Source organism: Phallusia mammillata, chromosome 3, assembly GCF_965637545.1.
Source record: "Phallusia mammillata chromosome 3, kaPhaMamm4.hap1.1, whole genome shotgun sequence".
NCBI classification, from domain to species: Eukaryota; Metazoa; Chordata; class Ascidiacea; order Phlebobranchia; family Ascidiidae; genus Phallusia; species Phallusia mammillata.
The window spans coordinates 15626856-15640100 of NC_137254.1; the positions used below are offsets into that span (position 1 = coordinate 15626856).

At 38.3% G+C, this 13245-nt stretch overlaps 2 protein-coding genes and 1 pseudogene across 2 annotated transcripts; 2 read left to right on the top strand and 1 right to left on the bottom strand.

The window, feature by feature from the left end:
- Nucleotides 1–737: 737 nt before the first annotated feature.
- On the top strand, nucleotides 738–1225 carry LOC145220387 (uncharacterized). Its single transcript, XM_080087623.1, has 2 exons — nucleotides 738–849; nucleotides 910–1225. Exons 1-2 carry the CDS (start codon nucleotides 746–748, stop codon nucleotides 1223–1225), a joined length of 420 nt encoding a protein of 139 aa, XP_079943749.1. The 5' UTR covers nucleotides 738–745.
- Nucleotides 1226–8036: 6811 nt separating this feature from the next.
- On the top strand, nucleotides 8037–9149 carry LOC145219669 (E3 SUMO-protein ligase ZBED1-like). Its single transcript, XM_080087000.1, is given in 4 exon segments — nucleotides 8037–8364; nucleotides 8430–8586; nucleotides 8588–8870; nucleotides 8943–9149. Coding segments are annotated over 4 exon segments (975 nt in total).
- Nucleotides 9150–10786: 1637 nt separating this feature from the next.
- LOC145219670 (uncharacterized) lies at nucleotides 10787–11388 on the bottom strand (annotated as a pseudogene).
- Between the last annotated feature and the right edge of the window lie 1857 nt (nucleotides 11389–13245).

A 13245-nucleotide genomic window follows, 5' to 3' on the forward strand; every position in this document is an offset into this window, starting at 1 on the left:
TGTGTTTTTAACTTACTCAAACTAATGTGAAATGACATACTAATTGCCTTAAGCGCAAAGTATTAACCACTTGTTTTCAAACATCGAAAAAAAGAATCATTCCCGATATTGGTTTGCAAACTACAACGTAAGATTGAAGTGTTAAAATTTAAACTTACCGGCCCACCAGCTTCGGCAGCAACATTCGGAACTCTTGCTGTTGTTTGAGCTGATGCGGTATATGCTGAATACAAACTCCTAAACAGCGAGGCAATTGTAACAAGCGTAAAAAAGGCAATTGAAAAACGCCTTGGAGTAGTTGAGTCAATTCAGCGCAGTTTTATAATGGTGACCAGTGTGGCCGAAACTGATGAAGTGGCAAAGCGAATTAAGAAGGATTGCGAGTGGGGGGAGATCTTAAAAGAAATCAACGATAATCTCGAGAAGTACGAAAAAGAACATAAACAGGAATTTAGTCGTACTGACAACATAGAAATCATGACAGAGACAAAAATCCACATGTCCAAAAAACAATGGAAAGAAACAAAAATCCAGTTTGATGAAAACATGAAGGAAGCAATTAAAAATAGACTGAAATCATATGACCCAAAAGGTAAGTGTATTCAAGCGTTCTTTAAATCTGTCTTTTATTCTTTACAACACTAATTCATTTTGCAATTTTGCAAAATAAAAGCGCAACGACGTCGACAAAATATGCACACTATCTGATTTCTTTTCAGACAAACGCACAGCAGAAGCAAGCAACATGGAAACGTCAACCAAACGACCTATCCTCGCAGATATTACCAACACCCCCAAAGAGACCGTTAGCTGGTTCGATTTTCGCCGGGATTCGAGACGCCAGTGGATGTAACTCAATACTAGCAGCGGAAATATATAGTATGATAACGCTTGCTATCTTTCCCACAGTTGCTACAACACCACGTCTGCGCTGTGCTGCTACCTTGAGCTCCAAGGCACAGGTGATCTTTCTAAACACAACAGCTTTGCTTATTCTGCGCCCACCAGTTTTAAGAGACTGCACATCCTGGTGTTTCCCATGCTGACCGAGGACGGCTACAATCGGTACAGGTCGTCTACTGGGCGACTTGCGATCGTGACGAACTATGTCTCATCGCCACGCGGTCAGAGAGATGGCGGAAGAGGTTTAAAAGGACGGCGCTTGGCTCAACTTCAAAACCCGATCGGTGTTTGCCCCTCAGTCGTACTTCAAACCATTCATTAAAACGCGGTTTGTTGCAAAATTAACACGACCTTTCGCAACCTGGTCGATTCAGCCGATCGTCAGCAGCTCAAAATGCTACAACGCCCGTTTCACGGCGAAGGTGCACCACACTGGATCCACTGAACCAGGTTTTCAAAGACGACGAGCAAGCCGGCGACTCAAGATTTATCCCCTTAGATTTTGTTTTGTGCTGATGTACACCGAGCCAACTACAAATGATTTTAGTGTCTATTATATTTTGTATGCTAAGACGGACAATACCTGCATAGTCCTAATATATGCCTCATTTTTTCGTATCTGCTGATTTTGAGTCGGAAGTATTTACTTCTTATTTTTATCTTTACCAGTGCGCAAAAAAGAACCTCTTTTGCAATATGACAAAAGCCACAAACTCAGAGAATGAGTTTAGTTTTAGCAAGCGGAGGCACAGTTCAAGATTTAGGATTTTACCAATACATCTACAGCAGGTGGTAATTAAATTGTATTAATTGAAATCATGAATTGGAACATTAAAAGTAAATACCACGCCACAAACATTGAAATTCATTCTATCTTTCAACCGTTAAAATTCTGGTCAAAGTGCGAATACTATATTCTGTCTTTATTCGCCAACGTATGCGTCGATCGTGAACTTGATGTCCGCTGAAATAGTATAAGTAAGTTATCTGTGTTCGTCTGTTTGTTATGTTGCTTGAAATAAAACTCGTGAAGTAGATACTTAAGTCTGTGCTATGCTCAGTTATTAACCGGAGTCAGCTTTGCATTCGCTGCACATACATTGGAGTGTAAGAAATAAGGTAAAAAACAGCACTTTCGTTCATTTGCATTGAAGCACATAGTTCACCCTCTTTACCAGTTCACCATTACTTTCTGTCTTGGATGGATAGAGGGGTTCTCTTTAAATCATCATCACCTAGGGCAGAGATGGCGAACCACGGACCCGCGGGTTACGAAGTGACCCACCACGTGAATTCCAGTGACCAACTTGTAGTTTCAAAAATTTACACTTATTACCATAGGTTGGGTTATTAGATTTCCAAGAATAAAACGCAACACAACAGTTAACTTTTAGCCCTGTGCCAGATTGCCTATTGTCTTAATATACAGATAGTTGAGTCAATTGTTAGGCAACAGATATGTTTATTTAAACGTACAACTTGAAACGATTGGTTGTAACTTTGTTGACGCTGTTCAGTTTTTTTAAAACGTGAAATTTCATAAAATCAAGTGCCAGGGATCGTCTTAGCCTAGATATGACTGCTGCGTGTGTTAAACTGAGAACTAACTAGGATTGCAAGACCTGCAGAAAATATGCAGCAACAAGCTTCTCAGCATTGACATACAATAAAATATGTGACCCACTTTGTTTTCTTTTCGAATTTTGATCTCATGTTTGACCAAATCCCAATAAAATTACAAGTTCTTAAAACACCTTAGTGTTTTGTTTGCACTTCAAATTTAAAAAAAAATAGTGCGATGTCATTGACAACTTGCTTTGACGGTTGATAAATAATCAAAATTATTATTTGACCGTAACTCTGTTTCGTTTGCTAAAGAAGGCTCTAATCTACGAAAGAGAAATTTAAATCAACGAAAAAAACACCGTTACCCGTTCAGAAGCTGAACAGCCGGTGCTTGAAAGCTATCAATCTCTTGACATTAACGAGTGTGATTGTGTAGCGCATGTTTTAATGGGCTGGAGGACGAGTTCCAGAAATGCCGTAACCCGTGATGTTTCCAGCGGATTAAAGCAGTCTGGGATGTCGGCGACGTCGATGGATGGCAGCAAGACCGGTTCACTTTATACGTCTTGAATAACGGGTTGGCATATGCTGTGTTGTTGTTGTTGCTGCTGCAGATTACTTTCGACAAACATTCGTGTGTGGTGGTGATAGCGGTTGTTTTAAAATTTTGCTTTTGGTACATATAAACAGATTCACAACTTTATGAAAAAAATACACTGTAACATTTGAAAGGATTCAACCGCAACAGACATGCCGCTAAAGCTCTTTACTGTGTTAACTGTAACTTTCTACACGAAACAACTTCGAAATCAACCACTATTGTCATGCCAAGTTTGTTTGTAGTTTTGTACTCATAAAGACCTTTTTCAACTACAAATAATGCATTTCTCTGGGTTACTGTGTTTTCAGAAGAAGGAATTGATGATGATACAATTGGTGAGGTCACAGAATAGACCTTGGAAAAACTTGGCATCAATAAGTTATCTTCCTATTCTCACGGTTCTTTAGACAGTTTATATTGCGAAATGTTACAGGCCGATCGGAAAGTGCTTGAAAGTAATGAAAGCCATCATGGAGTTCAGTCAAGTAAGTTGACTTTGTTATTGCAATAGTTGTTGCCAATATTAAAAAATTACATAGAATAAAACATCCACATAGGCAAGTTGTGGAATGCAGACACAGCCATCATGCTCAAGAAACATTGAAAATATGACTGTGTTCACTCAAAATAAAGATGGAAGCTTGCCAACGCATATTCCATATCTACCGTTCTCAAAAGAGATATTGGAAGCTGTGGAAAACAACAGGATTCCAGTGGTCCGTTCGAAGTTAAGACGAGAACCGTGAAGCATGATTTGTCGAACGAATACGACAAACTGTGCCTACACCAAATTAAAGTGTTTTCTCAGTTGGAAGATCCTTTTATCCACCCAGGGGCATTGCATCGACATGTTTGTGTTTGAACATGTTTAAATTTTTAGTACCTTACAGGATAAGTAAACCATATTTTTTGTCTAGGCTCGTCTAAAGAAAGATATTAGCCAAAGTGTCCGAATTCACAAAAGGACAACATGACTCCACATCGAACACCTTATTGCATTTGGAGCTTTCTTTTATCCCCCACCATTTTAGATTTAGAACAATATAGCCAAGAAAAGCAGGAAGAAATGTTCAACATGTAAATACAATTTTACATATATATTTTTTTTATTACCTGGCAACTTTTTCAACATATGTTGTTTTGCAGCCTTATAAGAACAAATGAAGCAATTAATGAACCAGATGAGGAAACATCTGGCAAACAAATGCTAGCTCTGCTAAAATACGCAGAGAAAGAAGTGGCTCAAAAGCTCAGAGCAAGAGCATTTTCTCTTGGCAAAGGTAGAAAATTTTATTAAAACGACATATAATTCTAAAATACTCTGTTTCCCTGTGACTCTTACAGCAAAATAGTTTATTACAATTTGTATGTTTGTCGAAACAGGTTGCATAATTGGCTAAATTCTTAACAGAACCATCTTGGAAAAAAGCCAACAGTATCCCAGCATAATTCTTTACGAAGATGGAGGAGGGTCATTCTACAAGATTTGTGTGTGTGGATAAAAATTACACAGTATTTGGCATATTGCGCTGTGTAGCTCTAGACAGCAATCGTGTTCTATGAGGTAGTGTAATCAACATACTAGGTGTGTCGTGAAACTGCAGTCGTAGTCAACACGTCGAGTGTGTTGTTAACTGGCTTCGAAATTGGCCACAACACACCGGTTCTTCTAGTGAAGAAAAACACCAACAATGAAACACGTTACGAGTTCTTTATTCATTTTGTTGATGAACTTAATGAATTATTTTGTATAATAGAGGTCAATGAAATAAATGTGAGGAAACTTACGGAGATGGGAATTTTGCAGAGTTGGAGTAAATTCCTCTGTTTCTTAAGAACGCATGGTTTGCTGTCTCGGCGTAAGGAAAACTTGCGGAGATGGGAATTTTGCAGGATATTAGTAAATGTATCAGTTTCTTAAAGGGCCCCGGCAGCGGCGATGTGACTTTTTCTACATTTTATTCAATCAAACAACGAGCTCTCGAGCGACATCTTGGTTTGATATGTAGCAGCGATTGTTACGTCACCTCGTACCAACTTCTAACAATGGCGTTGGTCAGCTGTTGTTTTTATTGCTTGTTTTAGCTTTGATGCGTACATTTTTCTATTGTTTACAACTGATAAAATTAACGTAGATACTTAGTTGACAGTTAAGCAATAAATAACAACTGTTTGCTTAAAAAGGTAGGTGTTTTGTTGTTGACAAAAGGTATTTTCCACGTAACAGAATTATTGTAGGTGTTTATGTACTAACTATGTGATAAGGAGAGAAAATCATGCGTTTGCTGCCATGAAATTAGTAAGTGCAACAGCAGTTAGCCAAGTTCAACGAATATTCTGAGTCGAATCTGCTTTGTATAAAAGCATATCCTGGATTTGAATCTATATGTCTCAACGTGTATTAGAAGCAGCATGTTATCGATTTAAACGTCAATTGGGAAATCATGATGAGGGTAATTAACACCCGTCACGCGTAAGTTTTACTGTACTAACTACTAACATGCAACTAGCAACCTCTATGCGTTACAGGTATACTGCCTACTAAAATTTGTTGAATGGTGCTGGGGAAGACTTCAGAGTTACGTTGCCGGACTGACAGCCACTTGTCAACTATAAGTTGTGAATTCCCTTGTGATGTTGCTGCACAACAATACATGTGGTTGCATATGCTTTTCACCCAAGGTCCCAACTCTTTGCAATAGGCTTTGTTAGAAAGTGCTGTCAGTTTCTTTTGGATTTCTGAATTGAAAACCATAAACACAAATATACTGGTGTATGCTCATCTTTTATTTCTATCATACTTGTAGCTACATGCCAAACATAATGTTTTGTTTCTGACGATTCTTCACTAATGTATTTAATGATTTGTGGATGCCTGTCAGTCACAAAGGCTTTAATAAACAATCCTTTGCTTGTGATGTTTTCAATGCATCCCAAGAATCCTTCTTTTTCCATATCATTGCTGTTTGTTAAGAAGTTTTCCTTTACACACAATGTATTTTGGTTCATAGCTTAGATTGGGTGGTTCCCAAATGAAAATATATTGATATTATCACACCTTTTTTCATAACCACACTTTTTTGTTATTACCAAGTAAATGGCATGACAATAAACTAAATTAGTATGACATAATGGTAATATTAAAGACTATCATGTTAAATGAGATTATGTCAGAAAACAATTAATTAAAGCATACCTTATGCTACTTTTCTTACAACCGCTCTTAATGCCATTTCTTGCTGAAGAAGACTGTTCTAATGAATACATGGAATGGCATTTGGCTTTAACACCAGAATTTTTGCCATACTCCTGTCTGCTGCATTTTATTTGTGAAACATTCATCTGTGGAATGTAGGCTACAAAGAACACTGTATTTCGTTGATCCCTTTTTTTCACGTTAACAAATTTAATCCAAGCTGACCGCAATCGCTTTATATTTGGAAAGCGAAAAAGTGTCAAATTGCTGGCCTTTTGATTTCCTCTTGAATTGCAACCAGACAAAGAACACACTGCAGGCATTTTTGCACACTTGAGTATAAAAATGAAAACATTTAAACACCAAAATACCTAAACTGACTAACGTAATTGGCGTCGCAGAACCTTAACAACCACCGACTGCAAACCAAGTTGGTACGAGGTGACGTCACATGGCGTTTGAGCTCAGTGACAAAATATCCGCAAGGTGTCAGTGTTTTTAGATTTAAAACGTAAATATTTGACTAGTAACTTCGATTTTTGTGGTTTTAAATCTGAAATCGTGTTTATAAAAATACGACAAACAACATATTAAAAAATAATTTTCCGGTGCCGGGGCTCTTTAAGAACGCATGGATTGCTGTCTCGGCAGCAAATTTGCACAAAATGTCGTTTTAGTGTGGAAGAAAATGGTTGGGCGTCAGCCAGGGTGGCGCTGTTCTGCACATGTAAGTTTCTTTGTCGCATTGCTTTTTTATTTTGCAGTTGTCTGATTGTTTTTTTGAGTTGAAATTGATGCTTTATTACTCATACATATTGTGGAGGCAATAGTTTTAAAAGTGATGTTGTTTTTGATTTGTTGCTTTTTTTTGACAGACATGTCGGCAAATTGTTTCCATCCGGAAAAAATGGTCATCTTTGGAAAACAGCCATCTCGACCTGTGGCAACTTGTTACTGTATTTTTGGACATTGTATGACAAGATGTAATTATGACAGAGGCATCAAAGACAATTTGTGTGGTTTGGAGGAACATTTGTTTGTTACGGTTAAGTGATTACGCTTGTGCGTTTATCGATTGTCGGCGGTCAATTGCTTTTCGCTTATTGCTAACAACGGCCAATCATCAGTGAGGCAGCAATCGGAAGCTTTGAGACAGTTTGAAGATAAGACAAAAAAGAAAGTAGCTATGCCTCGTGCAAAAACATCTGACGATTGGGAACATTTTTCATCACCTGACAAGAATAATCATGTAGTGTGTAAACACTGCAAAATTTAACTGGTGTATTGCAGAAGCACAGTAAGTTTAATAAAACATTTGAAAATTAAACACCCACTGCTTGTTCCAACTTTGATGGACAAAACCAAGTCTTCAAGGTATGTTTAGTTACTTGAACACTTTTTTTTGCAAGGTAGCAATTATTATCTATACTGTTTAGAAGTGGGAAGTCTGGTGCAATGCAACAACCATCTACCAGCAGACAAACCAAGTTATCTCAGTTTGCCCACCACAAAGTCACTCCTAGTGAGGGCAATAAAATTACCAAGTTAATAACAACTGTTATTGTTGGTGATTTAAGGCCAATAAATCTTGTGGAGAGAAAGCATTTTTAAATTTTAATAAAGGAGTTGGCACATGGGTACGACATGCCAAGTCGTGCTACCTTTACAAGGCGAATTAGTGAAATGTTTGTGAACACTCTTCAGATGAAAAATATGCTGCGGACCTCAAAATACATTTCCCTTACTGCCGGCCGTTGGAATAACTTAAAAATGATATCGTTCCTTGGTGTCACTGCCCATTACATTGATGACAATTCTGAGAATCTTGTAATTGCCACAAATCTTGTAAACACAAAGGAAGTCAATGAAGCACACACAGCTCAAAATATTGTTTTGTGGATTGAAGAAATTTTGTCAGGATTTGAAGTGTCACCATTTCAAATAGTTGGAATTGTCACTGACAATGGAGCGAATATTGTTGCAGCTTGCAATGCTTTGATGGAGAAGTATGCATGGCAACACATTAGATGTGCGGCCCACACACTGCAACTGTGTTTAAAGGAAGGCTTTAATATTCCTCAAGTTAAATCAGCTATAGGTAATACACAACACTTTGATCATTTTGCAATCAAAATACTTTTACAAACACTACTACTTTTACAGGGGCTGCAAGGCATTTGGTGCAACATTTTAAAAAGTCATCTAAGTCCAGTCAAGCGCTGCAAGCCATACAAAAAGACAATCCACGCGAGCTTGTTATGGATGTGGCAACTCGGTGGAATTCCACTTACATGATGCTGTAAAGATTGTGCAACTTGCAAAGTCCTGAATGATCAGTCAGTGATCCCCCTCAACATGTCCAGTCACCTGGAACTGCGTGACCAGCATTGGATCTTGGTTCAATCATTAACTGAGGTTTTGAAACCAATTAAGTTAATAGTTTTTATCATTGTTTTCCAGGAACAAGTCAAAAGTTTAACAATATTTTCTGCAGATGGCAACCGATTTCACAGCGGTTCTCCTTGTTCCAAACAGACAGCATTGCTGTACATCAGAAGGCCACCTGGTTACATCCAGCTTAAAAAAGATTTTTTTTTAAAAGGAGTTATGCAGTGCAGGTACTAACATCATTTCTTTTGTTGTTGTTTTTTTACTAAAACCAAACAAACACCTAAGGTGAAGGCTTCGATCGAATCTGAGGTGTTGTGTTCCGTGGAAACAGTGCAACCTTCAACCTCCACAACAAAAGCCACACCTCAAACTGACCAAATGGCAGGTTTAATTGCACTTGGGATGGAAACTACCAACTCAAGTAGTGATGAATCTAACTACGACACAGACAACAATGATGTGGCAAGATATGCTTCTTCAAAAACATCTTAAGACCCAACACAGTGCCGGATTAACCATTAGGCAAAGTAGGCACGGTGCCTGCAGGCCAGTAAAAAATCCAGGCCACTTAAACAACAACAATCTTTGCGACAATGATTTGGCAACACTGATAATTCTGATTTTTTGTTGGCAACCAGGATTTTCGGGCCACTTATAAAATTGCCTACAGGCCAGCAGACCCTTAATCCGGCACTGACCCAACAGATGTGTTGAAATGGTGGCAAGCAAACAAAAATGGCATGCCAAGTTTAAGCAGCATTGCTGCAAAGTATCTGGCTATTCCTGCCACTTCTGCATCATCAGAACGGTCTTTTTCAAGTGCTGGCCTGACATCGAGCAAATTAAGGTCTCGGCTCACTAGAAAACACTTAGGAGTTAAATGTCCTGCACTGCAACAAATTTTTACTGGACTTTTAAACTATCATATATTGTGTATTTTTTTCATGTTTTGTTTATTGTTTGTATTACATTAATGTTTTTTTAATAAAACACGTCTTTTCTCATTTGACACAGACAAACAGGTCTGGTTTTGTTTTTTTCAGTTTACAGCCAAATTTATATAAGACTTTGATTCGATATTCTAGATTCGCATCAACTATTCTAGAATACCCCGTTATTCTACTTTGAACTCTGTCCATAATTTGCGCAGAATATTACGGGCAAGTGATCACAGACATCATCTAGCAGAATGTCGGTGCTTATGTGCATGTTTACTACATTGGTCCAAATATGATCCAATACTGTTGCAGAAACCTCAGTTACCTTGGTTGGTTTGTTAATTAAAGGCAGAAAATGGCTATCAAACATTAGATCAGTAAATGTTGTAACTTGTTGATTTGTTATGTCCAAACGGTTTAAGTCAAAGTCACCCATTATATATGTGTCCACCACCTTAGATTCTTTAATTTTTAAAATGTTTACATTTAGATATTAAAAAAAACATTCAAAACTGTTTTGATCCTGTCCTGGTTAACGGTATACAGTGCCAAAAGTTGTCACTTGTGCGCCTATATGAACGTCAATAAACAAAGATTCAAAAACATTTTCAATCATTACACTCAAATCCTTCCGATTGACTGGACTGTAAATACATTTACATAAAAGCCAATACCACCGCCTTTGTGTCTTACTCTGGAGTTAGAATAAAATTTGCGCCCCAGGCTAGTAAGTAGACATTGGAGCTTAGCAAAGTTATTTGGATTATTTAGTGAACGTATGTTAACACTTACAGCAGTAAAAGGTTGGATTGGTTACCAGTAATTTGCGAGAGTATTTCAGTAGGTGTAATGTAAACATTGTTATCCATACAAAAAAGTACCTCATCAGAGTCAACATTAAACAATAATTCATTGTTATCTTTACAAAGATTATTGGACAGATCTTTTCATTTTTCACTTATAATTTTGGATTGCTTTTGCAAGATGATTGATCAATTTCCATAGTAGTCTCTGTAAAGCTTAGGTGAACATTCAGCTCAAATACATTAGGTATGCAGTTTTAAGCACTGCTACTTGAATGGAATAAATTAAATGGTTTGATTAGCTACTATAATAAATGAACAGTATATATACAGACATAATAACTACCCGTAATAAATTACGGGCGTGTTATGTCATCTAAGCATTTGATCACCTGTTTCTTGTTATTGTATGAGACATAGATGTTGCTCCACACTTCTCTCTAGCTTTTCGCACCAGTTCTAATCTCCTTCGAGTGAGGGATTTCAGTCACCTCCAGTCCCGTTCCAGCCAGCTGCCTTTTGTTGCTAAAGATCTCCTGACGGACCGATCTTCTCACAAATTTTATTATCAGTGGTGTACCTTTTTTCGAAGGGAGAATGTGAGCAATGTCAATGTCACATTTCTCCACTTTAAAAGGAAGTTTAAACTTCGTGTTTAGGATATTTAGAATGTAGGGTTCCAGTTGCCAGAAACTTCCTTTGGGCACATCTTTGCAGCCGTGCAAGAGCAGACAATTTCTGCGGCCATATTGTTCCAAATCATCTAATTTTTCCTCAGTATTTGTAAGTTGCTTATCCAGCTTTTTAACCATCAATCTTTTTGCCTACAGCAGCAAGCTTCTCATCTGGTATTTTTGGATCAGCACTGGAAGATGTTTTAGCAGAATGATTTGAGTTAGATTGTTCAATCAAATTAGCTTGTTTTTTTTTAACTTGACTTAAAGATTCCATTACTTGTTTCATTCGAGCTTGAAGTTCCTTGATAGTCATGGCGGTAATTGTGTTTAGCTTGAATCAGTTGAATGTTGAACCAGTAGCGGAGCAGATTTTACAAAATTTTATTGAGCTAAATTTTAGTACTTAGGCAATCCACATGAGACCTTATCACCTTATTCAAATAGGACCTTAACATGTATTGCAAAAAGACGTCGGTAATAGACGCGATTTCAACTTCAGTAAAAGTCGAAAAACTGACGTCGTTGTTAGACGTCGAAATTCTTAAATTTTGTTGCATTTTCGACCTTGGAATGTATGTAAAATGACGTCGGTAATAGACGCGATTTCAACGTCAGTAAAAGTCGAAAAACTGACGTCGTTGTTAGACGTCAAAATTCCTAAATTTTGTTGCATTTTCGACCAAAAAATCTTAGTGGAAACGACATCTGGTCCGAACCTCATTTCGACGGCGCGATGCCTGCTGGGTCTTATGCTTACTAGCACTTTAGTTACCGCCTGCGGACGACGGTTGACGTAGGGCAGATAATATTACACGAAAACAGTCCCTTAATCGGATTTTTACGAAAGTTTTGGCATTATAGTAGAATACCTCTGTTATAGGGGACGCCAGTGGAAATGATATTTTTTGGTATTTGGCCGTTTTGGGAGCTCATTTTAAAGGGCAGGGGACCCAGCGGCCGACCTTCAAAGCTGTAAAACGTATCCTGGTCGCATAATATGCAAAAGGAACGTGCTTTTTTTCTCGACAGTTTGTGGGGTACTGGGCTCTGGCAAAGGGCAAGCATCAAACCAAGAACAAGATGCGAGCAAGGTTGAAAAAGTGAAAAGGAAATCGATAGTTAGCGATGATGTCAAGGTGTTGAAAAAATATCCGCTAAAAAAGGGGTAATGAAGGTTTTAGTTCAGAAAAGGGGCAAAAGTAAATCACAATTGTGTGCAACAGATGAAGCAGAGAGAAAGTGTTTGGCTTTTTTAACAACCCCTTAACCTGCATTTGGAAAACATGGTCAAGTAAATAAATCAAACCAGTGTCTTTGTGATTTTTTGGCAAATCAGATCGCCTTGTCAACCACCCCACTTGGCGAGAAATCAGGTTAAAGAAGTGCATTTAGCAGCAAAAATCTTTCCATCAAAACCTATTGATTGTCTGACCTTTAAGGTGGGAAATTGGGATTATTTTAATTCTGCGGCAAAGCCCGTAATGGAAAATGCCAGCACTCAAACGCCATCAATGAGAGCTCTCAGACAAAAAATTCAGGCAAAACGCTTAAACCTAAAAGCCCCCTCTCAACCAAAAGGGAAATCGAAAATGAACACAAACGATTTCGGCTCAATCAAGGACAGTAAAAACTTTGCTACAAAAAAGACGAAAAAGACAATCGACAATCCACCTGAGGAGAATAAGGTCCATGTCATAATCGATGAAGAAAAATAGGTTGACTGTCCACTTGGGGAATAAGAAGGACAGGTCGACTGTCCACCTGAGGAAGATGAAAAACAGGGCGACTGTCCACCTGAGGAAGAAGAGAAACAGGTCGACTGTCCACCTGAGGAAGAAGAGAAACAGGTCGACTGTCCACCTGAGGAGAGTAAGGTCCATGCCACAATCGATGAAGAAAAACAGGTTGACTGTCCACCTGAGGAAGAAGAAAAACAGGTCGAGTGTCCACCTGAGGAGAGTAAGGTCCATGCCACAATCGATGAAGAAAAACAGGTTGACTGTCCACTTCACTACAAAAACCAGTGTGTTGTTTCAACACGCCGGTGTGTTTCAACCACACTATCGGTGTGTTCTAAGAACACGGCAGGTGTGTTGTTACCGCGATAATCGATGTGTATTCGCTTAACGACACGCCGCACGGGACGAACAACACGCCAGGTGTGTCGATT